General features: G+C 38.3%; 1 protein-coding gene across 6 annotated transcripts in view; it reads left to right on the forward strand.

The window, feature by feature from the left end:
- The window catches only part of scn1lab (sodium channel, voltage-gated, type I like, alpha b), a 56795-nt gene extending 32938 nt beyond the window's left edge, over positions 1–23857 (forward strand). For all 6 annotated transcript variants that reach the window (XM_073870732.1, XM_073870730.1, XM_073870731.1 and 3 more), the window contains exons 18-27: positions 5599–5731; positions 8589–8743; positions 10281–10454; positions 10661–10783; positions 14831–15112; positions 15203–15256; positions 16069–16210; positions 16562–16662; positions 17872–18142; positions 20583–23857. In XM_073870732.1, the coding sequence (XP_073726833.1) occupies positions 5599–5731; positions 8589–8743; positions 10281–10454; positions 10661–10783; positions 14831–15112; positions 15203–15256; positions 16069–16210; positions 16562–16662; positions 17872–18142; positions 20583–21790 (2643 nt within the window). In that variant the 3' untranslated portion in view covers positions 21791–23857. The remainder of the gene's footprint in view (positions 1–5598; positions 5732–8588; positions 8744–10280; positions 10455–10660; positions 10784–14830; positions 15113–15202; positions 15257–16068; positions 16211–16561; positions 16663–17871; positions 18143–20582) is intronic.
- The last annotated feature ends 292 nt before the right edge of the window (positions 23858–24149 follow it).

Consider the following 24149-nt stretch of genomic DNA (forward strand, 5'->3'; position numbering starts at 1 on the left):
AAGAGCGTGACTTGTTAGTTACCTTTAACAAAAATATCAGCGTGATGAGCCTTCAGGTGCCGCTAGAGGTTTGTGGCCACATTTACCGTCGTCTCCCAATATGCATTCTGTTTTTCTTTCTGATGGATTATACTAAAAGTATGTCCATAAATCATCTTGTCGTTTCCGTTTATTGGCGTCACCGCCACGGTCCTTTAAACTTGCCACAGCCGCAGGTGTGTTGTTGTTGTATGAAATCTGGTGCGCTTGCGTGGCATGGTGGCAGCCGGGTGGTGGGCGTACCCAAAACAAGGATACGAAGCGGCAGCATTGCTGATACTTTTTAGCTAAAAAGAGAAAGATTTCACGCAGAATAGGCAGAAATGACATGCATTGTGAACGTCAGACCTATAATTATTTTCGTTCCGTCTCGTCAACAAAAACTCGAAAGCGTCTCATCATGTTTTAGTCACCTTAGAGCCATTTTTAGCTAGTCATCGTCGCGTTATCGTAATAAAAAAAGGTGCGTCAACGAAATCATTTCGTCATCGTTGACGAAAACAATACTGATTTAAAACTTGACTCTTCTGTAGCTACTTTGTGTACTAAGACAGATATAAAATTAATAGTTGCGATTTTCCAGACCGATATGGCTAGAAACTAAACTCTCATTCTAGCATAATAATCAAGGATTATTATTATTTATGGTCAAGGTAGCAAACTAATGTTAATACATATTGCCTATTGCATAGAGTTACTTTAATATGTTTAGTTAGTGCAGATGTAGTTTCATGGCCAGTAAAAAAATATTTATGGCCAGTAAATTTTATCACCTGTCATTGGCAGGTGTGGCAAAAAGTTAGTTTTAGGCCCTGGGTTTAATGTTTTAAGTACACTGTGGTTAATGTATTATATAAGGTGCTGTCTTTCGACGATTATTTATAAATGTGCAAGTTTTAGCAATTTCTGCCTGTGATATATTGAACTTTAAAACGTTGAAATAGTAATAGTCTAGACTAGACTAGTCTAGACCAATACTAATCAGTCTAGACCAGAAGACATTTGTTGACCTGCTGTGATGTATGTAATTGCTAATTACAGTTTAGCTTATAAGTTTACATAACCCTTGCAAAAGCTGCAAAATGTTAGTATTTAGCAAAAAATCTAAGGGATCGCACAAATTGTTGTGTTTGTCATATAACAGATGCTTACATATACACTTAAGTCAAGACACAAAATAATAGCTGCATTTACAAAAATAACCCAGTTCAAAAGTTTACATACCCTACATTCTTAATACAGTTTGATGTTAAGGTCAAAGGCTTTGTTTTTGTTTTGTGATCCTTGTTAACGAGTCTCGTTCGATCACCGCCATTATACTGCCCACTGGTTTTCAGTTAAAGCAACACTATGTAGTTTCCATGTAAAATTGACTTACGGCTCCCCCATGTGGTTGAAAAGCGCAACAGTGCCTGGTATCAGACCCTCTTCTGCAGGCAGGGGGAGGGGCGGGGCTGTGTGCTCTACCCTCCACCGCCACTTTCAGAGTGTGCTTGTAGCAGCTAGGAGGCTTCTCAGGTTGCAGCAACAGTACAATTTGTCCAGTTAAAAGTTGTTCTATCACTGAAATAATTTTAGAGACATTATTTAAAGGTAAAAAAACTACATAGTGTTGCTTTAAAACCAAACAGCAATTTGTGAGATCCCTTTTAACTTTTAAGGGGTATGTAAACTTATGAGATCAACTGTAGATCAAATTGCTTTATGTGGTTTGATGTTGCATACAAAACAATCAGAAGGTTAAAAAAAACACCTTTATACAGGTATGATAAGTAAATGATTAAAGATGATAAAATAAATCTCATAACTTTGTCAATTAACATGAAATCTGTGCTTTGCACGCTAAACATGTTTTTTGAATAAAACCACAGATGTGCCCAAATAAGTTTTGAGGACCAAAAACAGAAAATGTGTTGGATATCAGCCATACCAGAAATTAGGAAACAAATTAAGAAAGCTTTAATCTTTACGCGGTGATCCATCATTAGGACTTGCTTTACACTCCACATCAAAAATACTTAATAGATGAACGAAAAGTTTATTTGATAGAAGCTCATATGCAGGTTTGCTCAGCTTTGCCTTTGAGATCAAACTAATCTGGAAGATTCTGAAATTGCACACAGCATGCTTACATCATTCCCCCACGCCGCATTAGCTGGGTGCCACTGCAACCAGTGCTCTTGCTTAGTTTTAGACAGCATCCTTCTCTTACGTATTTTTTTTACCTTTTGCTTATTCTCTGACTGCCGGTTTCCTGGTAAGTCAACAACCAACAATTCTGTGAGGTTGAGCTGTACACTGTGATCAGGAATACTTTGTTATTATGGCAAAGGATGTCACAACAGTTCTTACCCAGTATCCAACATCCACAATTACATCAGACAATATAGTGATTAATTTTTGCTTTGGCAAAATGTGTAACCGTTGCTAAAATACACTTGTTTGATATTGTACATACCGAATAGACACTGTACATTGTCCGACCCCGTTAGTGTCTTAACCAGTAATATCACTGAAAGTGATGTTATCCCATAGAAAAGCTCTGTGAGTGACACAGATAAGCTTATACGTTTTCTTGAAGGGTTGTTTGACCCCAAAACGGAAACTATTGTCGCTGTTTGCTCACCCTCATTCTAATGGCTTTCTTTGTTTTTCAGAACCCAAACACTAATTAACCCCTTAAAATTCCAGTATAAGTTCAAAGCTTTCATCAAATAATGGATTACATTTTATATTTTACACTCTAAATGCTGGGTTATTTTCACCCCGTTGGGTCAAAAAGGGATAAACTCGGCCATTGGGTTAAATTAATCCAGAAACTGTTTATATTGGACAACGTTATATTATATTGGGTTAAATATAGTTATATTGGGTTTAAACAACCCAGGATAGGTTAAATTACAACCTATGAGCTTGTGTTCCTCCCTTTTCAAATGCTGGGTTGAAAATAACGCATAATAGTTTTAGTGCTGCCTCACGATAAGTCGCGACTAATCGTTTGCAGAATAAAAGTTTTTGTTTACATAGTATATGTGTTTGTACTGTGTATAATAATTATGTATATATAAATACACACACATACATGTATAATTTTAAGAAAAAAATATATTTATATAATAAATTATATATATAAATATAAACATGTATATACACATGCAAATGTTTCTTAATCATATACATGCATGTGTGTGTGTGTATATATTTATGCATAATTATTATACACAGTATACCCACATTTATTGTGTGGGCAGGAACTTTTGTTCTGCAAACGATTGGTCGCGACTAATCGTGAGGCAGCACTAAATAGTTTTATTATTATATATTATATCATATTATATTATATAGAGATGCACTGATATATCGGCCAAAAATCAGGAATAAATTTATTTTAACCCATTGTTAAGTGAAATATAATTATTGTTTTTTCTTTGTTAACTTGTAACTTTTTGACCCAATGCTGGGTTGAAAGTAAACCAGCATTTTTTTTTTTTATCGGAAGATAGTTTAAAAACAGCCGATAGTCATGGATGATATATCCCTTTTCGAAAGCTGGGTAAAATAACACATAATAGTTTTTTTATTATATTATATTATATTGTATTATATTATATTATATTATATTTATTATATTGACATGCACCAATATATTGGCCAAAAATCAGTAATAAATTACAAGCCCGCTGGGTTGTAATTTAACCCATGCTGGATTATTTTAACCCATTGTTGGGTCAAATATATAAATATATATATATATTTGTTGTTAACTGTAACCCGTCTCTCGTCCCTTTTTGACCTAATGCTGGATTATAAGTAATCCAGCATTTTTTAAGTGTATCGGCGGATAGTTTAAAAACAGACGATAGTCATGGACGATATATCCCGTCAATCAAATGAGAACAGGAAAATGCATTGAATTGAGCTCTGCGTATAAAAAATGTATAAAAGCATTACTAGTTAGTTAAATATTAATGATCATATATGAATGAATAACATTCCAAAAATGTAATCTTTAGAATTAAGTTAAAATCCAAGTGAATATAATCAACAAACTATTGGTATCGGTAGATATCAGTCTAAATAATCGGCTACTGTTGGAAAATGTTATATTTATACATTTTTAGCACTTTGAGGTCACTAAGTTGATGTAAAGTGCTCTATAAATAAAATGTATTATTATTATTATTATTATTATTATATTAGTTCATCAATTATATTATATTACATTATATTATATTATATTGTATTATATTATATTATATTATATTATATTATATTATATTATATTATATTATATTATATTATATTATATTATATTATATTATATTATATTATATTATATTATATTATATTATATTATAACCTGTTTGTATGCATTCAGGACACTTGAAACATACGGCACTTGAAGGGATAGTTTACCCCAAAATTAAAATGAATTCATCATTTACTTAACCTCAGTTTGTTATGGACCTTTATACCTTTCTTAGTTCTGCTGAACACAAAGGTAGATGTTTGTAATCCAGCAGGAAACAGGAGCACCATTGACTTCCATAGTAGGGAAAACAAATACTATGGAAGTCAATGGTGCTCAAAAATGTTTTTTTTTTACAAACCTTGCTTAAAATAACTTCCTTTGTGTTCAGCAAAACGAAGGGTGAGTAAATGATGACACAAGCTTTCCCTTTAAGTATCACAATCCTATTGTGAGTTATTTTATAATGCATTTATGTCCTTTTCAAGTTTAGCAATAGGCGGTCACAATCCACTTCCACTTTTCATGTTTGGTTCTGAAGAACAGCGAATGCTATCTGTGGTTTCAATGACACAAGGCTGAGTAGGCGGTGGCAAGATGTTTGTTTTGGGGTCAACCAACCCTTTAAGAATATATTAGCTTGTTAGATTTCTCCCCTCAATGTTAAACAAATGCTGTCTCAGACTTCGCATGTAGCTCTGGTGTTAGTTAACACTAATGCGGCTCCCCCTCTTCAAACTGACTGGCGGACCGAAGCTTGACCACTGCTTAACGGAATGGACTTCCAGCCTGTGTTTTCATGTCAATCAAGGGATTGCACTCAATGGGGTGGGCTCATGTGATCTGAAACACGCAAACGTACTGTATTGGACTTTTCCAATAGATGTCATTTATTTTTGGAAGGGGTGGGTGAGAGGTAAGGGGTTTACGTTTGCACTGGGCATGAAAATACTCTTGACATTTAATGACAAGATCACAAGCTTGGATGAGAACAAATGCACCTTGAGAAACAAAAAACATGCATGAGGACGGAATGAAGGCACATCAAATGTACCCACAGCTGACTGAGAGATTACACTGTATGGCCAGAGAGCTTTGTCTTCATGACTGGCTGCAAATTAGGAAATCAATCAAATCGATCAAATCAGTGATCTTAAATTCACCGGCTCGTAGGTACTTTTGAATGATCTGAAACTGCATGAGATTGAGAATAACAGTGAGAGCGATCTGAACATGCGGTTCAGTACTAATCTCTTAAGTGTGTTTGCTTTCTTCTGTCTGATTGTGTGGCTGCGTGGATGCCCGTGTAGAAGCTGCCTATAGATACTGTACTGAGTTCCTCAGAAGGGAGCACGGTGGATATCCGACCCCCGGGAGAAGGGGCGGAGTCTGTCGAGTTGGAGCCAGAGGAGTCCCTAGACCCGGAGGCCTGTTTCACTGAAGGTGTGTGTGCATGCATGAAAATCGAGCATGGTATTAAACAGTGGCAGTTGGTGACTTCTTTTTTCAAAGGCGCTCGATGCGAAGTTCATCACAACATGTATGTAGCCCGTCATGTGTGTGGTTCGTAATTTCGTATGTGCATCACGTATCTTGTCAAAATAAGTGCCTGCTGCAGATGCGTCTAAAGGGTTTATGATAAAAGAGACACTCGCGTTTGCCAGATACTCACATAATCTCATGCGTACTCAGAGTTTACTGTTAAGGGAGTGTCTTGCATGTATTTTGTGAATAAACAGTTTCGAGGCGTGTGCAGCAGGCACTTATTTTAACAAGACTCGTGATGCACATAGGATCACTTGACGCACAAAACGCATATTTTGAAAACACAAGCAACACACATGACACTCCGAACATTTTTATTTACTTTTTCATTTTATTTTGAATTTGCACCCCTCGGATAAGCGGTCACGAGCTGCCACTGGTATTAAATGTTTATGGTCTTGTTGTGTATGAGTCACTTTGTACGTTCAAAAAAAAATTGTCTTCATAATCTATAAAATTATTAATAACTTGGACAACATATGGCAACCACATTTGCATATCATTTACATATTAGCAGCTAATTAGTACAGTTGATGGCTACCCTATCTCACGACAAGTGTTGTTGTTGTCACAAATATCTGATTCATTTATTCGTGTTATTGACACAATTTTTCTGCTGTTTTTCGTGCCACTGGAACACAAATGTCTTTTTCGTGTCACTCTATAAATAGAATTTCTATAAATAGTTTTTCGTGTCTGCGGCACGACTTTCTTTATCGTGTCATTTTATTGTTTTTTCCTATTTTTTTATCATTGTCGCTTGGGGTTGGGGTTAGATTTGGGGTTTGGGTTAGGATGTACTTTTATGTATTGGTTTTCGACATCAGTGGCGGCTTGTGACTGCTCATCCAAGGGGCGCTAATTCAAAATAAAGGGGGTCGCACACAGGAAGCGCAGCTCAGCGCCGCGCTATTCTAAAAAAACTCGAACACATTTTTTCTATGAGTATACACACACCGGCGCCGACAGGTGGCGCCTGTCTGCGCCGCCCAGCTACGACTTAGTAAGTTGCTCAAATCCCTGTTGCGCCACTCACATAGTTTAACATTAAATAACATCATATTTGTCACAAATCATTAACGATTAACATTGGCTGCTAACGTATATTTTGCATTTTGAAGTAGATGCTATCTGACGAAGCTCGCGCTATTTAATGTGCAACTCCGGTTTACAATACCTCAGAGTTGTCCTAGATGCAACTCGACGCGGCGCGACGCTGCACAGCCGATGTGCGACCCCCTTAAGTGTTCGGAATGTCATGTGTGTTGCTTGCATTTTCAAAATATGTGTTTCTTGCGTCATGTGAACCATGTGCATCACGTGTTTTGTCAAAATAAGTGCCTGCTGCACACGCATCAAAACCATTTATGATAAAAGAGACGCTCATGGTCACAAAATACACCTCCCTTAACAGTAAAAGCGTCTTTTTTATCATAAACCCTTTATACTCATCTGCAGCAGGCACTTATTTTGACAAGACACGTGATGCACACAGGGTCTCTCGATGCGCAGAACACATATTTTGAAAAAAGGAACCACACACATGAAGGGCTACATACATGTTGTGACGAACTTCACATCGAGCACCCTCGAAAAAAGAAGTCGCTGGCCGCCATTGGTCTACATTTTTTTTCGCTTTTAAAACTATTCTTGCTTGGAGTTGGGGTTTGGATGTCACAGAAAAGTGATTCTAACCTCAACTTCAAGCGTCAATGGTAAAAAAATTGGAAAAAACAATGAGAAAACAATATATAAAATGACACAATAAAGAAAGTCGTGCCACAGACACGAAAAGCTATTTATAGAAATTTGTGCTGAGTGACACGAAAAAGACATTCTTGCTCCAGTAGCACGAAAAACTGCGGAAAATCGTGTCAATAGCACAAATACATTAATTAAAGGTTTCGTGACTATAACACGAATTTCCGTGAGATATTTTTACATCCCCCATTTTTATGTGCATTTTTAAGTATCGCATCCGAAACGAATGAAGGAAACACCAAATTTCGGATAAAAATCCCTTAACTCGCAAAAAGTTTTAGCGTTTGTTTTTGTTTTGTGCAAAAAAAGAGTTCATGCGAACAATGGGAGATGGAAACGCATATGCTAAGTAAGTTATGATGACAAAACCCTGAAACGAAGCTTTACGAAGCGAATGTCGGATAGTTTGTAATTTGACATCTATGCAAATGTATGCGCACAGTCGAACGCACAGCCTTGCAAAGTATAGTATGACTCGTAAGTGTACGCAGGCGTTGACCGCATGCGCACTGCAACAAATTGCGATGCATCTCCTGGGCTACATACTACATTCTCCTGTAAGTGCATACGCGACCAACACGTGCAATGTACGCAGAATTTAAAAAAAACTCTTCTGTACACGTAAAAAATACAGTATACTTTGGCCTTAATTTTTATTTGTTTTCTTCACATTCGTTTTTCTGTTTTTGCGAATTGTGAAAAGATTGACTTCACGTTCGGTCCGAAATCCAGCTATTGAAATACAAAATTCTTAAAGCTACAGAACCAGCCTTAAGGGTCAGATACAAGATGACCTCCATTAAACCTTGACTTACAGTACAGTATATCCGCATTTTAGGGGGAAACTGTGGCCCATTTAAATCATACATCTCAAATCCCACAATAAGATTTGACTTTGTGTGACTTTTTGAGTTTTCTGGAGCGTTTACTTCACAGTGCTCATTTATTCAGCTGTCCGCTCTTATTACATGATCTCTCACTGTATCTTGTTCAGGCTGTGTGATGAGGTTTCAGTGCTGTCAGGTCGATGTCGAGCAAGGACACTGGAAAAGTTGGTGGATTCTCAGGAAAACCTGCTTTATCATTGTGGAGCACAACTGGTTTGAGTCCTTCATCATCTTCATGATTTTACTTAGCAGTGGAGCACTGGTGAGTGTCAACTCACACATGCACACACACACACACACACACACATATTCTGGGACAGTTGGTCATAATTACCAGGTACACACAAAGTCATGGAATAACATGTATTTTTGTTGGTTGCTTTACATTTTATCTTTTCATTTATCAAAATGTAATCCGCTTGTTAACTTTTGACCTAAGGAATACCATTTCCGGGTCCAAGCCTGCACTGACTACAATGTAATCAGCTGTTTATTGAAACCGTTTATTCATTTCTACATTATCCAGGCTCATCCCGGACATAGGTAATGGAAATTCAGCTTTTTAGTCAGTAAAAGTCAGGAAATTTGACTTGAAGTGGGAACCCTGCGAAAACCCGAGGTCTGAAGCCGCTCTTCCACTGCACACGACAAACGACGGCCGATAAATCGGAAGTCATTCATTTCCCATGGAGAGTCGCAAAGGGGCTGCGTGAGGTGCCGACCATCTGCGGATGCGTAATTTTCGGATCCGCTTTGAGCGTTGGATCCGTTAAAAAATGTGAAATTGTGCGACTACACTGCATGCGATATGCCGACCAGAAGTTTCAGTGTATTCCAATCAAAACTGTGTGTGAGGTGAAAATTATTAATCCTTTTTGTTTAACTTTATCAGTAACATTTGAATCCTTAAAAAAACTATTGATTACTGATAAGTAATATATTATTATTTTAATATGTATACGTTATTTTATTCTGGTCTCCATACAGAGTCTTTGTTCATATATGCATAGCTGTTTATTGTTCATTCATTTGCGTTCATTTATTTATTTCACGATGGTAAAAATGAAGCCTCTTGCGCTGGAATAAGCTTCTCTCCCATGTTACGATTAAACTGAGACTTCATTACGACTGCCATTAGGGGGCGAACTCAGACAATCGTGTCTTTGTGTCATGTGCAGTGGAAAAGCGTCTTGACCCGAGCTGGTTTTAGGTCTAAAAGTTGTATGTGTGCCTCGGACACGTGTCAGGTCACGTAGCGGCATCGGTTCTCGAGTAATTTAAAATGATTGTGTTTTTGCCCAAACGGACCCAAAAAGCCCTGAACTATTTCGCTTGTGTGTATCGAGTCCTTTTCCAACCCCTCATCTGTTTGCCAAGTTTGCAAAATCGTGTGGCTGGCGGTAGGTTAATTTTCGTGACAGACCTGTCAATCATTTTTAAATGCACATTTTAGCGGTTATCTTAGTGTTGTTGTCAAATAACAAATGAGAAAAAAATGGGCAGTGGGCCAAATTGGTTGCAAGGCCACCGGGGTTTCTTTCTGTCTGACTGGTGCGTCCTGGTGGAGTCCAGACGGGTACAAAAAAATTGCCTGAATTAGGCAATTAGGTCTGATTATCTTAGGTTTGTTTGGGTCTTTCTTTAAAAAAATAATGATTTATGGACATCAAGTTTGGGTAAAAAAATTATTCGGGTCATTTTGGATCGGGTACAATGCACAGGCACATACACAGAATACAATATATCTTTTTGTTGTCAAACATTCCTCTCATGATAAAACATAACATGTGTGTGTCCAGGCCTTTGAGGACATTTACATCGAGCAGCGCAAGACGATCAAGACAGTGTTGGAGTACGCGGATAAAGTCTTCACATACATCTTCATTTTGGAGATGCTTCTGAAATGGGTTGCGTACGGCTTCGCCAAATACTTCACCAATGCCTGGTGCTGGCTCGATTTCCTGATCGTTGATGTACGTATGGATTTACCCACACATTTCCAATTGTGTCCGTGTGATTGAAATGTCCAGGCATTTAAACAGCTTGTGTGTGCCGATTAATAGTCGATTTCAATCAAATCAATAAATATCGTAATCGAGTCACCGCTGAGCTGCTGTAACCACGTGATCTTATTAACGTGCCTTACATGTTTAGGTGTGTGTGTTTGTATCTTTTGCAGGTGTCTTTGGTGAGTCTGGTAGCAAATGCTCTTGGTTACTCAGAACTAAGTGCAATTAAGTCCCTGAGAACACTGCGTGCTCTTAGACCTCTGAGAGCATTGTCACGCTTTGAGGGAATGAGGGTAAGGAACGCACACATTTGCAATAAAACACACAAACATTGGCATATCATGCACAATGCATGTGATTTATCACACTAGGGCATGTTGCTGGATCAACATAATTTGGTGGTTGTGGAACAAGGTTTCTATTAAAAAAGTGTAACCCTAAACTTGACTCTAGCTCACAGCAGACTCTATGGCTTTATGGCTATTGAAGGAATAATTCACCCCAAAATGAATAACCTCTCATAATTTACTTGCCCTCATGCCACCCCAGATGTATATGACTTTCTTTTATCAGTTAAACATAGGTAGTTTTATATGGAAGCCCACTTCTGCCACATAAGAAAAAAAGTCAAAATTATGACTCTAAAAGATGAAAGATTATGACTTTGAAAGTTGAAAGCATACCTTTCAACATTTGAATTTGAAAAAAGGGAAATTTCCCCACCCCTACCAACCCCCCCCCCCCCCACTCCAATGCAAGGAATGGATGCAATATTGTTGTCTTGTTTTCAGTACAACTATCTAACAATTCATAATCAAGATATATTTTCTTGCTGAGCAAAATGACCTAAGAAAATAATTCTAGTTTTTATACATAAAATATCAAATTTAAGTGAATTTGTGCTTTAAACAAGCAAAAAAAAAACGGCCAATGGGGTTAGAAAAAAATCTTCAAATAAATTTACTTTTTTCTTAAACAATTAATTCAAGAATACATAATGTACAATGTTAATACCCCATTGGCAGATTTTTTTTGCACCAATTCACTTAAATTTGATATTTTTGTCTACATTTCTTGTTTTCTTAGGTCATTTTGCTCATCAAGAAAATGTATCTTGATTAAAGAATTTTTAGATATTTGTACTAAAAACACTAAAAATACTAAGTAAGAAAATCATTTTTTTGCAGTGTATATGTTGTAGCATTGTTTGTATGGCTCTTTTCTATCTGCAATTGACTTTTTCTACACATAGGTCACAGATATTGCATTTCTTAAAGGGACACTTCACCCATTTGCATTAAGCTTTGTTTAGTTAGAACCCCAGTCATGTTTTTGAATGGTCGTGCATCATTTCCTCAGTTGCCACTGAGACAGGAGAAATACAGATTGCAGTGTTTCACTTCCTTCTTTCAATGATGTAAAAATCATCATTTTGCATCATTGAAAGAAGGAAGTGCAATATCTTTGTTGAGGGGGTGAGACTACAAACACCCCTTTTCTTGGTCAAATAGGCACCAAATTCGAAATGCATGTTACATTTCAACTACAAATATGACACACTTTCAATTAAAATTAATGTTTCTACGGGTGAAATGCTCCTTTAACACCTTCTGACTCAAGTAGTAAAGCACAAACAGCAGTGTTTCCTTACACACAAAGTTAAAAAAGCACACATTAACCAGCACATCCAAATGTGTGAGTTTGTGTACACTGGCGGGCGGACGTGCAACCTAAATGCGCGTGCCGTTTGTAGCTTTGCGCTGTTTCATTGACGGGTGTCCTTTAAGTGATATGTTACAGATATACTGCCGACTGCTAGCCTGACGTTGTCATACTCAATTCTAGTCAGAATTTGAGTCTGATACCGCTCCATTGAGCTATAATTATGAGGCGTGTCTCAACCGAAAAATGCCTCTGCACTCAATTGGATAGACCTATGACCAATCAGAGCAATGGAGTGTGTGACGTATGTTGAAATGACGTCTTTGCAGCCTGACCAAACTGCTAGTTATTTCGCTACAATGACACTAACATTGTGATTATACTGAGTTAGCGAATGTACATCAACACCTATTATGTTTACAACATTTCGTTTATATCACAACATGAAGTATTTACTAAGTCATAGAGTAAGACTATCTCTTACCATTTGTACGTTAGGGGAACTTCATCCATGACGATACCCATTACGTTGGCTTGAAAATATTGGAGCCTAGCATGTCCCTCCACTTATTCAGCAACCACGATTCCAGGCTTCCGAAAAGAAGCTGGCAACGACCGCTAATTATATCCATCTCGTCTTGCACGCTGAGTTGCATCGCCATGATAACGTTAGCCATTTCAGTTGCGACCAACTTTTGTCGAATAGGAAGGACGGCAAAAACATCAACAAATGCCCTGCTCGCGTTTCTCTGTTCCTCTTTTAAAATCAATTCTCTGTCGATATCTTTTAGAACAGACTCAATGTCAGAATCCACACATCTGAACTCTACAGCGGCAGCCATTCAACACACGCGCTCTTTGGTGACGTGGTTCATTACGTTACTGTTGATTATCTGTCCATCATCGTATAAAGCCCGCCCTGACAATTTGATTGGTTCGACCAGCATTTGTCCAAGCATAGTAGCTCCTCAACGCAGAAACCCCAGACCGATATTCCCGTTTTCAAAATCTTGTGGGCGGGGGTAATCGGCTGGCACCCAGGCTAGCCGACTGCTTTACCGGAGGTAAATGTAGCAAACATTAGATACAGTCAATGGAATTTTTTATAGATAAACTAAAAATACGGGAGAAATACGGTAAACTATTTAAACGGGATAATGGCGGGAAAGAGTGGTAAAATATGGAAGAATGCCAGCAAAAATGGGAGGGTTAACAGGTATGGTCGGAATCATGTGATTAAACCTCAAAATGATGACTTAAAAGGCGATATTCTGAGATAAAAAAATCAAAATGATGACTTTAAAAGTCAAAAACATCATTTTGACTTTTATCCCATAATTATGATTTACCAGAGAATTATTTTTTTTCTTATGTTTCGGAAATTGTCTTACATAATTTTAGATGTTATTTTGTTATATGGGGCTCAACATTGCGTTCGCTGTAGGGTTTGAAAGGGGACTTCTATTAAAGAAAATATATCGCCTGGCAGTGAATTTTGACCTTTATCATTTTACAGGTATTATTTATGCCCTAACAGCAACTTTACACAATAACAAGGTTTGAAAAATGGGATCAGTAATGTCAGATGCACTTAGAGGGTTTTGCATCTGAGCTCTTCATATGCCTTCTGAAATTACTCTCTTCTGTTTTACCCTCTAACCCCAAATTTATTACCATAACCCTAAAATCTGATCAGCTGATCAGAATGTTGTCCAAGACCAACAAATATATTAATCCAGGAACATCTCCTACCTAAATTAATCACATCAAGCCACATTACACCATACTCCTAAAGATACTTTTTAATGTTAGCAGGAGGCTACTTTTGCATGATCTTGGTGAATATTGAGGACATCTTCACATGTTAAAGGGATGTTTACCCAAAAATGGAAACTCTCTCATGATTTACTCATCCCTATGTTGTCTTAAATCTGTATAAATGCATAAATATTAAAAGGACTATATATATTTGTAACAAAGCAGATCTGCTTTGTTACAAACGTTCTTCTTCCTTTGTGTTCAGCAGAAATTTATACAGGTTTGTAACAAAATGAGAGTGAGTGAATGATGACCAAATTTGCATTTTTGGGTGAACTATCCCTGTAGTATTTTTAGACCTGGATCTGTAGTTTGCACGTCTCTCTGCATGCATGTATGATGCTGGAACTTCTCTGATCTATTCTGATGATTCTGTGGTGGTTGTTGTGTTGTTTGTGCCTTTGACCTTAAATTTCTTTCTCTGTTATGTGTCTCTTTTCATTTGCAGTAAACAAATGTTGTGACGTCATCGTGTCTCCACAAGGTTTTTTTCTGTTTTCATTTTTGTTTCCTCCACATTTTCAGCAGATGTGTAATAAGCCCCCTGCAAGATGTTCAAATGAACAAAACTGTTCAATTAGAGTTAATTCATTGTAGATATTAGACAGGAAATTTATCAGAGAGGGTCGTCACTTTGAAGATCCAAATTGGTGAATGAACATAAAAATACATACTTACATTCGTAAAGTCTGTTTACGCTTTAGTTTTAGTTTAAGATGAAGCCAACTTAGCACTGTTATACTGGTTTTGCAAGCCAAATTCAACATTAAAGATAGTTTCTCATTTACATAGCAAGATTTTAGGTGGATTTCAAATACGTAAACTTGTGTGTGAGATGTCATGTGTTTATTTTCCTTTAGGTTGTGGTGAACGCTCTGTTGGGAGCTATTCCTTCCATCATGAACGTCCTGCTGGTGTGTCTGATCTTCTGGCTGATCTTCAGCATCATGGGGGTGAATCTTTTCGCTGGAAAATACTACCACTGCATTAATATTACCAACGATGAGATGTTTCCCATCACCGTGGTCAACAATGAGTCAGAATGCCGAGCCCTGATCAAAAACAACGAAACGGCGCGCTGGAAAAACGTGAAGATTAATTTCGATAACGTGGGAGCCGGATACCTGGCGCTACTGCAAGTGGTGAGAAACTGCGAGAATTCTGGTACTATAGATTGTAACTGTTCGAACAATTTATTGATTTTCCATATCAATTGTGCTTTTTTCCATAAGGCCACATTTAAAGGATGGATGGACATTATGTATGCGGCTGTGGATTCTCGTGATGTAAGTTCAAATACTAATGGGTGATTCTCGCAAAATTAGACTTATAAGGTGTCACGAAACATTTTGATAAAAAAATAAATGCTATCAAAATAAGAAGCATACAGTTACAAACATCTCTTCACGTACTATTTTGCACATGATTTCAAATGACGTCATACAAACCAATTTTGTTGTTTTTTCCATTTTTAAGGGGGAAATTTTCATTACCGCAACGTGTCCATGACTGGATTTGGGTTCTTTGACATGGAAATATTTATAATTAAAAAATCTAAAAAATAAAAAGCTTCAGTGCATGTTATACTATAAACATTTACAGTAAAGAAACATGTGGTATTTGGTGATCATTGGTAAATGTACAGACATTAATAAGGAATATATATGTGTCCAAGACCAATTTTCTCATCCTCCGCAACAATTTTCAATCATTGTTTAAGCCCTCAAGGAACTAAATTTTTTTTATTTTTTAATAAAAGTTAGATAAATGTAATTTTTTTGTAATAGTACCTAGACAACTTTTTAGTTCTCATTACCGAAACATGAGTTTCTAAATGCATATATTTAATGTAATATCATGTTGCGGTAATGATAATTTTTGATAATGATAATCTGAAAAATGTAAATAATTCTATAGGAAATATTTAAATCCTCTAAACATAATGGTTATAGTAAGTTCAGACCTTTTTAAAAATTCTGATGCCGGACACCTTCTAAATCTGGAGTTTGTGAGAATCACCCTAATGCAAATTTGAGCAGGGGTTGTTTTATTAAAACAACATAATAATTGTAACTTCGTCTGTTTCTTGTACGCACAGTTGGAGCAACAGCCCAAGTATGAATCGAACCTATACATGTATCTGTACTTTGTCATCTTCATCATCTTTGGCTCCTTCTTCACCCTCAATCTCTTCATTGGTGTCATCATCGATAACTTCAATCAGCAGAAGAAGAAGATAAGTATTTACACTGATGAAGAACAGTATACGCGTGAATACTGATCCTGTATAGTCACGACATGGTCGCGTGAGTTTCCAAGCAGTGATATACATAAATGACCTGCATATGTTTATTTTTTTCAATTCAGGTTCAGAGAAATGTAATCTGATACATAATCTATTAGTGGTTATGTTTATATAGCAAACAATTGAACTGTTATACTTTATTATAAAGCTTACAATGCTTGTCTATTGATATAAAGGACAGGCCAAAGAGAGAGAGAAACCGAGAGAGGCCACATGTTTGGGTTTCAAGATGTACAGTAGAGTAACCATGGTTGTAACCAGTCATCTTTGTTTGCTGTTTACCTAGGAGGACAGGACATCTTCATGACAGAAGAACAAAAGAAATATTACAATGCCATGAAAAAACTTGGATCTAAGAAGCCACAGAAACCCATTCCCAGGCCTACGGTACAGTATACATTATGTGCAACCTTAAATGTTAATACATTTACTGGTTCTTATATGTGTACTATGTAGGGGATAACAAATGATTCAGACAATGCAAATACTGTATGCTTTCCATTGGAGTAAACAAAGTCACTGTTATTGCGGTTTTGCAGGACTGCGCCCTAAACTAAACACTATAGGTTATTTTAAAAAGGGGAGGGCTTTCTCAATAATAGAGGGTATGCATTGACGTCACTTTTCCACGTGACCACGCCTGAGCTCGCTCTGTTGAGTGGCAAACATTCAACAAAATGACTGGTTTTCATAGAGGCTGCTGCGAAAACCGCCAGTAAAACTGACTATTATCAGCTTCAGTTGAATTTAGTTGGACTTGATAGCAGAGGTGGACAATACTTAGTTACATTTTCCAAGCATCTGTGCTTTATTATGGTGTTTTTCTTGGGAAAAATGTTACTAAAGCATAGAATCATACTGTGTTTTTTTTAATATTGCATATTAAAATTTATTTAATACCTAATTACATTAAAGTTGTAATGTAATTTTACTTGAGTAAAAGTACGTTCATGTACTTAAATATTAAATTTTAAACAAAAACTTGTATTTATGAAATGTAATAGAGTAACAATTATGATAATATGCTTTGGAATGTATGTTTTCCAATGAAAAACACGGATAAAATACAAATACTTGAAAAAACACTTTTAAGTAGAATGTAAAACCTCTGCTTAATAGTGACCCTAGCAACTTATCAACCCAACTGTGGTCTGTAGACGTTGGCATGAACGATCAATTTACTTCTCCTTTCAGTGTTTTTTGGCAGTCTGTAAAACGATAGCTCCGAATTCTTGTTAATCTGTTAGTACAGTCTATCGCACAACAGCTTTATCCCATTTAGACTCGTGTTTTCGCTGATTTCACACTGTACACTAATGCTGCCCTCTGTCTTTTGCCACTCAGTGGGCGTAACCGCAGACATTTCGCCGAAGGTGACGTCACGTGCATAGCCTCTATTCCCCCTGATTTTCTGTTTCAGTCGAAATTATGTTACCATATCAAATAATGCTGCGCATTTCAGTGGGCATTTAATTGTATCTTTTACATGACATGATGCTTCAAAATCTCTAACCTTTCTGTAATCTTTTTAGGGCTACATAACAGATTTGTCTCCATTGGCCAAACTAATGCCAATATCTCATTCCTTCTCTCTAGAACGTGTTTCAGGGCCTCGTCTTCGATTTAATCACCAAACAAGCCTTTGACATTGTCATTATGATCCTGATCTGCTTGAACATGGTGACCATGATGGTCGAAACTGATGACCAGACGGTAGAAATGGACAACATCCTGTACTGGATCAACCTGGTTTTCATCGTCCTCTTCACTGGAGAATGTATGCTCAAGATGATATCCCTGCGGCAATACTACTTCACCGTGGGCTGGAATGTGTTTGACTTTGTGGTGGTGATTTTGTCAATTGTTGGTAAGAGCATTAAAAAATTGGTAGAGTTTGTACATTTAAGCTGGGGACACACATAAGGACTGGACACAACACACTTAAGGATTGTTTCTTGTGACTGGAGCAGTTTTTAATTTTGACAGTCAGAAAGGAGCACAAACTTAACGACTGAGTCATTGCACTATAGACCATTTCAAAAGATGTAAACACTACTGGTCCAGAAGCACTTCCTGATTCAGTTTGGAACTGTTTTTTTTTTCACACATATATCATTATCTTTAAGATGTTTGTGTAACTTTTTGATTTAGTTCTATATGTTCTGTTGGTTGTATTTTATCCCAACATTTATCTAGGGTTAAAAACTGAAACAGGAAGTGCTTCTGAACCAGTGTTGTTTACATCTTTTGATATGGTCTATACTAAGCAATAAGCCCCAAAAAGCAGTGGGTAACAAGTGCATTTTATAACAGCTAAGGGGCGTTGTTAGGCACGACGCGAAGCCCCCTTAGCTGTTATAAAATGCACTGTAACCCCACTGCTTTGCGGGGTTTATTGCTTTTATAAAACAGTTACTTCATATGCATAACGTTAGCAGGATTTCATAAAATAAAACACAAATAAGTTGTAATTATATTAGTACAAATATTACTTTTCCACCAAACAAAGTAGTTCCTCAAAATCAAGTGTGGCTGAAACAGAGCGCAGTTCCCAAATTACACAGATGCAGCAAAGACACAATGAAAATATGATTAAAGACTTTAGTAAGAGATCAGATTCAAAGCCTGATGAAAACACGCTGTTTTCAGTGTTGAGCGAATGCGTCAGTGTTAAAGTTGGGTAAGATCGCCATCTAGTGGATAATAGCGGACCTATGAATTTGAGTTAGAAACTCCTCAAAGAACGTTTTCTCTTTATCGACGAGATGACTCAACAATATTTATTGACATTTATCTGTATATCGCCATTAATTGTGCAAGATAAAAAATATGATAAGACTGTGGTGTTTATTTTCATGAATCAGTACGCAGCAACAGTGGCGCAGTGATACTTATTTAATGCGGTCTGAACCGTGGGGTTATGGGGTATTTTATCACGGCTTAGAAAGAGTTTCAACCAATCAGAATGAAGAACCAGAACGGACCATTTTATAAAACACATTAATGACTGATTAGACTGAGCATTCTGCATTGCCGCCTTGTTTTACTTTATATGTGTGCATAATAAAAGTACAAAAATGGGTAAATTGGTTTAGTTAAAGGAATAGTCTACTCATTTTCAATATTAAAATATGTTATTACCTTAACTAAGAACTGTTGATACATCCCTCTATCATCTGTGTGCGTGCACGTAAGCGCTGGAGCGCGCTGCGACGCTTCGATAGCATTTAGCTTAGCCCCATTCATTCAATGCTACCATTTAGAGATAAAGTTAGAAGTGACCAAACACATCAACGTTTTTCCTATTTAAGACGAGTAGTTATACGAGCAAGTTTGGTGGTACAAAATAAAACATAGCGCTTTTCTAAGCGGATTTAAAAGAGGAACTATATTTTATGGCGTAATAGCACTTTTGGGAGTACTTCGACTCGCCTGAAAAGTCCGCTCCCCTTCTCACTCTCATAATGGGAGAGGGAGGGTGTTACTGCGCCGAGTCGAAGTACTTGTTTAATAAAATTGTTGGCTATCTAACACTACCCTGCTGAAAAAAACAGGATCAAACCAGCATGGACAAGCATGGGAATTAAGCTGGTTTGATGCTGGTGGTCACCAGCATGCCCGCACCGAAACACAACATATGCTGGTCTTGCTGGTATGCTGGTTTTTCCAGCAGGGTAGAATCATTAGACAACACATACTTAATGATATATGACTTAGCACAACTGGAAAAATCATGATCAGTTGACCGAATAACATTCATAATCTTTAGGTGTGTACCCAGCTTTACAGTGGTGGCTAAAATGAACAAAAATATTGTTAAAAATATTGACCTTTTTTGCCTCCAAAACATGATTTTATTTCATAAAGTTAGTCATACTGTTTTTATGCACTTTTAAATGTAATATTTGGTATGTCAACCTTTTGCAGCAATTACAGCGCTCCTTGGCATAGTGTCAATATATTTTCTCAGATCTTCATCACTAATGTTATCCCATGCCTTCTGTAACTCAATATACGAGTGCAGTTTATTTTCCAACTCACCCCCAAATTTGCTCGATGGGGTTGAGGTCCGGACTTTAAGGGGGCCATTAAGGAAAATGACCTAAATCTACTTATGATGGCCACCACTTTATCTACAAAGTCATCATTATGCTCTATAAACGATAGAAAAAAGCCATCATAAGGAGATTTAGGTCATATTGTTGTATATTTTAGGTCTGTATCACCAATTACAAAATTAAAAATTGCTAACTCAGAAGCAGCAGAAGAATCTTTGCTTATCAAACTTGTATATCTTTTCTTGCCAGGCATGTTCCTCTCTGACATGATCGAGAAATACTTTGTATCGCCGACCTTATTTCGAGTCATCCGGCTTGCCAGAATTGGCCGCATTCTTCGTCTCATCAAAGGAGCCAAAGGCATTCGTACTCTCCTGTTTGCCTTGATGATGTCACTTCCTGCCTTGTTCAATATTGGCCTTCTCCTCTTCCTGGTCATGTTTATCTATGCCATCTTCGGAATGTCTAACTTTGCCTACGTGAAGCACGAGGCGGGGATCGATGACATGTTCAACTTCGAGACGTTCGGGAACTCGATGCTCTGCTTGTTCCAGATCACCACCTCTGCGGGTTGGGACGGCCTTCTGGCGCCCATTCTGAACAAGCAAGATCCCGATTGCGACAGCGAAACTGAGCACCCGGGCAGCTCGTACCGCGGCGACTGCGGAAACCCCTCGGTCGGCATCTTCTTCTTCGTGAGCTACATCATCATTTGCTTCCTGATCGTGGTGAACATGTACATCGCCGTCATCTTGGAGAACTTCAGCGTAGCCACGGAGGAGAGCGCAGAACCGCTCAGCGAGGATGACTTTGAAATGTTCTACGAAGTCTGGGAGCGATTCGACCCCGACGCCACGCAGTTTGTGGAATACAGCAAACTTTCTGACTTTGCGGACGCTCTGGATCCTCCTTTACGCATTCCCAAACCTAACAAGATCCAGCTGATAGCCATGGACCTACCCATGGTCAGCGGCGATCGAATCCACTGCCTGGACATCCTGTTCGCTTTCACGCTAAGGGTCCTGGGCGAGGAGGGTGAGATGGATGCCCTGAGAGGACAGATGGAGGATCGATTCATGGCCTCCAATCCCTCGAAAGTCTCTTACGAGCCCATCACGACAACCCTTCGCCGCAAACAGGAGGAGATGTCCGCCGTCATCATTCAGAGGGCCTTCCGACGTTACCGAATGAGGAAAACGATAAAGAAGGCCTGTGAAGTGTACCGCCAACATCTGAAGGATGGGGTTGTACCCATCCCAGAGAAGGAGGTGCTCGTTATCGGAAAGTTTCACGAGAACTCTGCGTCGGACAAAACGGACATGACTCCATCCTCTGCCTCTCCTCCATCTTATAACAGCGTGGCCAAGTCAGAGAAGGACAAATATGAGAAAGAAAAGCGAGAGAAGGAAGACAAAGCAAAAGATGCAAAGGACAGAAAAAAATGTGCGATGAATTGAAATGGAGACTGTTCTTATCAATCGAGACACTGTTTACAGAGCGGATAAAGAGCACCGGGGTGCGGTTCACCTCGAGCGGTTTTGGAACTAATGCCAAACTGAGCGCGTGTGGGGCAGAGTGTGTGTATGTGTGTGCGTCTACACCATCCGTGCACCGAGCTAGCCTAAGGGCGCGTTCACGGTGTTGACGGAAAACGTTCGTTTGAGAACAGTGCCAGCATTGACACAACATCACACGCGCTTATAAAGAGTATGACTGTTGTATCCCCAAGGACGTTGCTGTGGCAAGTGTAGAGTGGTGTGCGAGTCTGTCTTTTCATTTCGAGTGTTGTTAAACAATCCCGAGGACTGAGAGAAACTGTTATAGTCATTGGTAGCTAGTGCTAACCGCTACCACTGGGGTCTTTCTTAAGGAATGGCGTATTATATACCTGCACATTTTTGTTAGCTCATTTTTTAATCATGTTCGACTTTTCTACTCGTGGGTTCGATTGTCTGAACTGCTTAGTCTGTAAGGGGATGGGGAACGTCGACCGTCAGGCGGGGGATGTCGTCCCGGGCTCTATAAGGAGGGGAGCCCACCAAACACTAGGTAAATGGGGATCGGCCCGCCCTTGCAACTTTTGAATTCTAGGGGGCAACCTTTCGATAGCGGATTATCCGATTGCACCTGTAACAGGACCTCATTTAGGGGGCGTGCACACCAAAGCTTTTACGCCCGCGGCCGGCGCATGTCTTCAATTGTTTCCAATGGAAGCTCTGCGTTTTTCAAATAAGCCAGCAGCTAGCGGGTTTCTTCTGCCTTGAAACCCGGCCCTTGGCGAGAGTTGAAAAATATTCAACTTTGGGTGAAAAGCTCCGCTCGTCAATGTCAGTTCTCACACGGCCGTCCAATCACAGTGGAGGAGGGGCGGGACCACAGCAACCAACCGGCTCACAGCTGAAGTATCATAGCTACCAAAGCGCTTAGCTGAAGAAAGCTGGCCATCCTCCTGGCGTTTTCAGCCGCGTTTAAAAGTTTTGGTGTGCACAACCCCTTACTCGCGTTAGCGAATGGCGAACAAAATCACACCAACACATACACAACTACATTTAAAGCGTTAGAAAATCAATGACTCGGTTAGAGTTCAGAATGCGACTTTTTCACTAATAGAATGTTATTTTTTATTGTTTATCAATGACGCTCTGCATTGCCTTACTGAACACAAACAAGAAAATGGTTTCAGCCAATGTAATTTTTACACCGTCGACAGTAGAGGGAGCCAAACTAAATTAACAGATTTGTCAAAATGCCTACCACGGGTAAAGGGAATCAATAGTGCGACTACGTAACGTTAGCAGAGGTTGACATTTTCCTGAATGTACACGCAGATAAACTTAACAGGAAGTGATGTAACCCTACTGAATGTCTCTGTACCAGACAACCACATGTCTCACCTCATTTATTTTGAACAAATGCTATATATATATATCTATATCTATAAAAATCTATATATATATCTTCCGAATCTAAATGCGTTCCGTGCATAAGTGCAGGTCGACTATTCCGTGGATCTCCGCAGAAGAACAATTTTTAAACTTCAATGTCTGTCGCCGAGCAACGGCAACACCATGAGTTTGGTTGAATAATGCGGTTATGAGCTCTTCTGGTAAACTAGTAGTGGTGATTTTGTATGTATATATACTGGCATGCCGTATCTCACCTCTGTACCCAATTCTGTAGAGGAGCACTTTTACACGCCACTTAAACTGTCATTTGGATGCCTGTAATCTGTGTGCGCAAGAGATGCGTGTGTGGAAATTTGAAAGATAAAGATTATGAGAGCTTATTTATGTGAGAGAGAGAGATAGAGAGACAGATATGTGTATTGACTGTATGTAACCGGGCCACCATCGATGTGCTTTATTCATTCTTTTTATTGTTTATATTGTAAATAGTAGTTTTAAGCTTATGTTGTTTTGTTTCGTTTTTTTTATTCTACTTATTTTGTTTACATTTTTTTTGCACAGTGCTACATGTGAAGGCCAGGTCCTGGTTTTAAATGTACATAAAAATTTATGAAGCAATCAGTGGTCGTCATATTTCATTCGTAGTGTGGTAGTAAACTGCATGCACTATATTAACCAACTACATGGTGACGTTACTTTAAAAGCCAAACGAATAAAGATCATATTTTTTGTACCAAAGTTTAACTTATTATATTCGTTCGTAGACATTTTACAAGTACATCTCAGATTTCCAGACTGTATCATTTCAACCAAGAGTCTGTTGAGTCGCGCTAAAATATAGATTCGTCTTTCTTTGGGTTACTTGAAGATGTTTATGATTTGCAAACGTGTAATACTTTGTTCTGAATGT

This window comes from Misgurnus anguillicaudatus, chromosome 8, assembly GCF_027580225.2.
Source record: "Misgurnus anguillicaudatus chromosome 8, ASM2758022v2, whole genome shotgun sequence".
Taxonomy (NCBI): domain Eukaryota; kingdom Metazoa; phylum Chordata; class Actinopteri; order Cypriniformes; family Cobitidae; genus Misgurnus; species Misgurnus anguillicaudatus.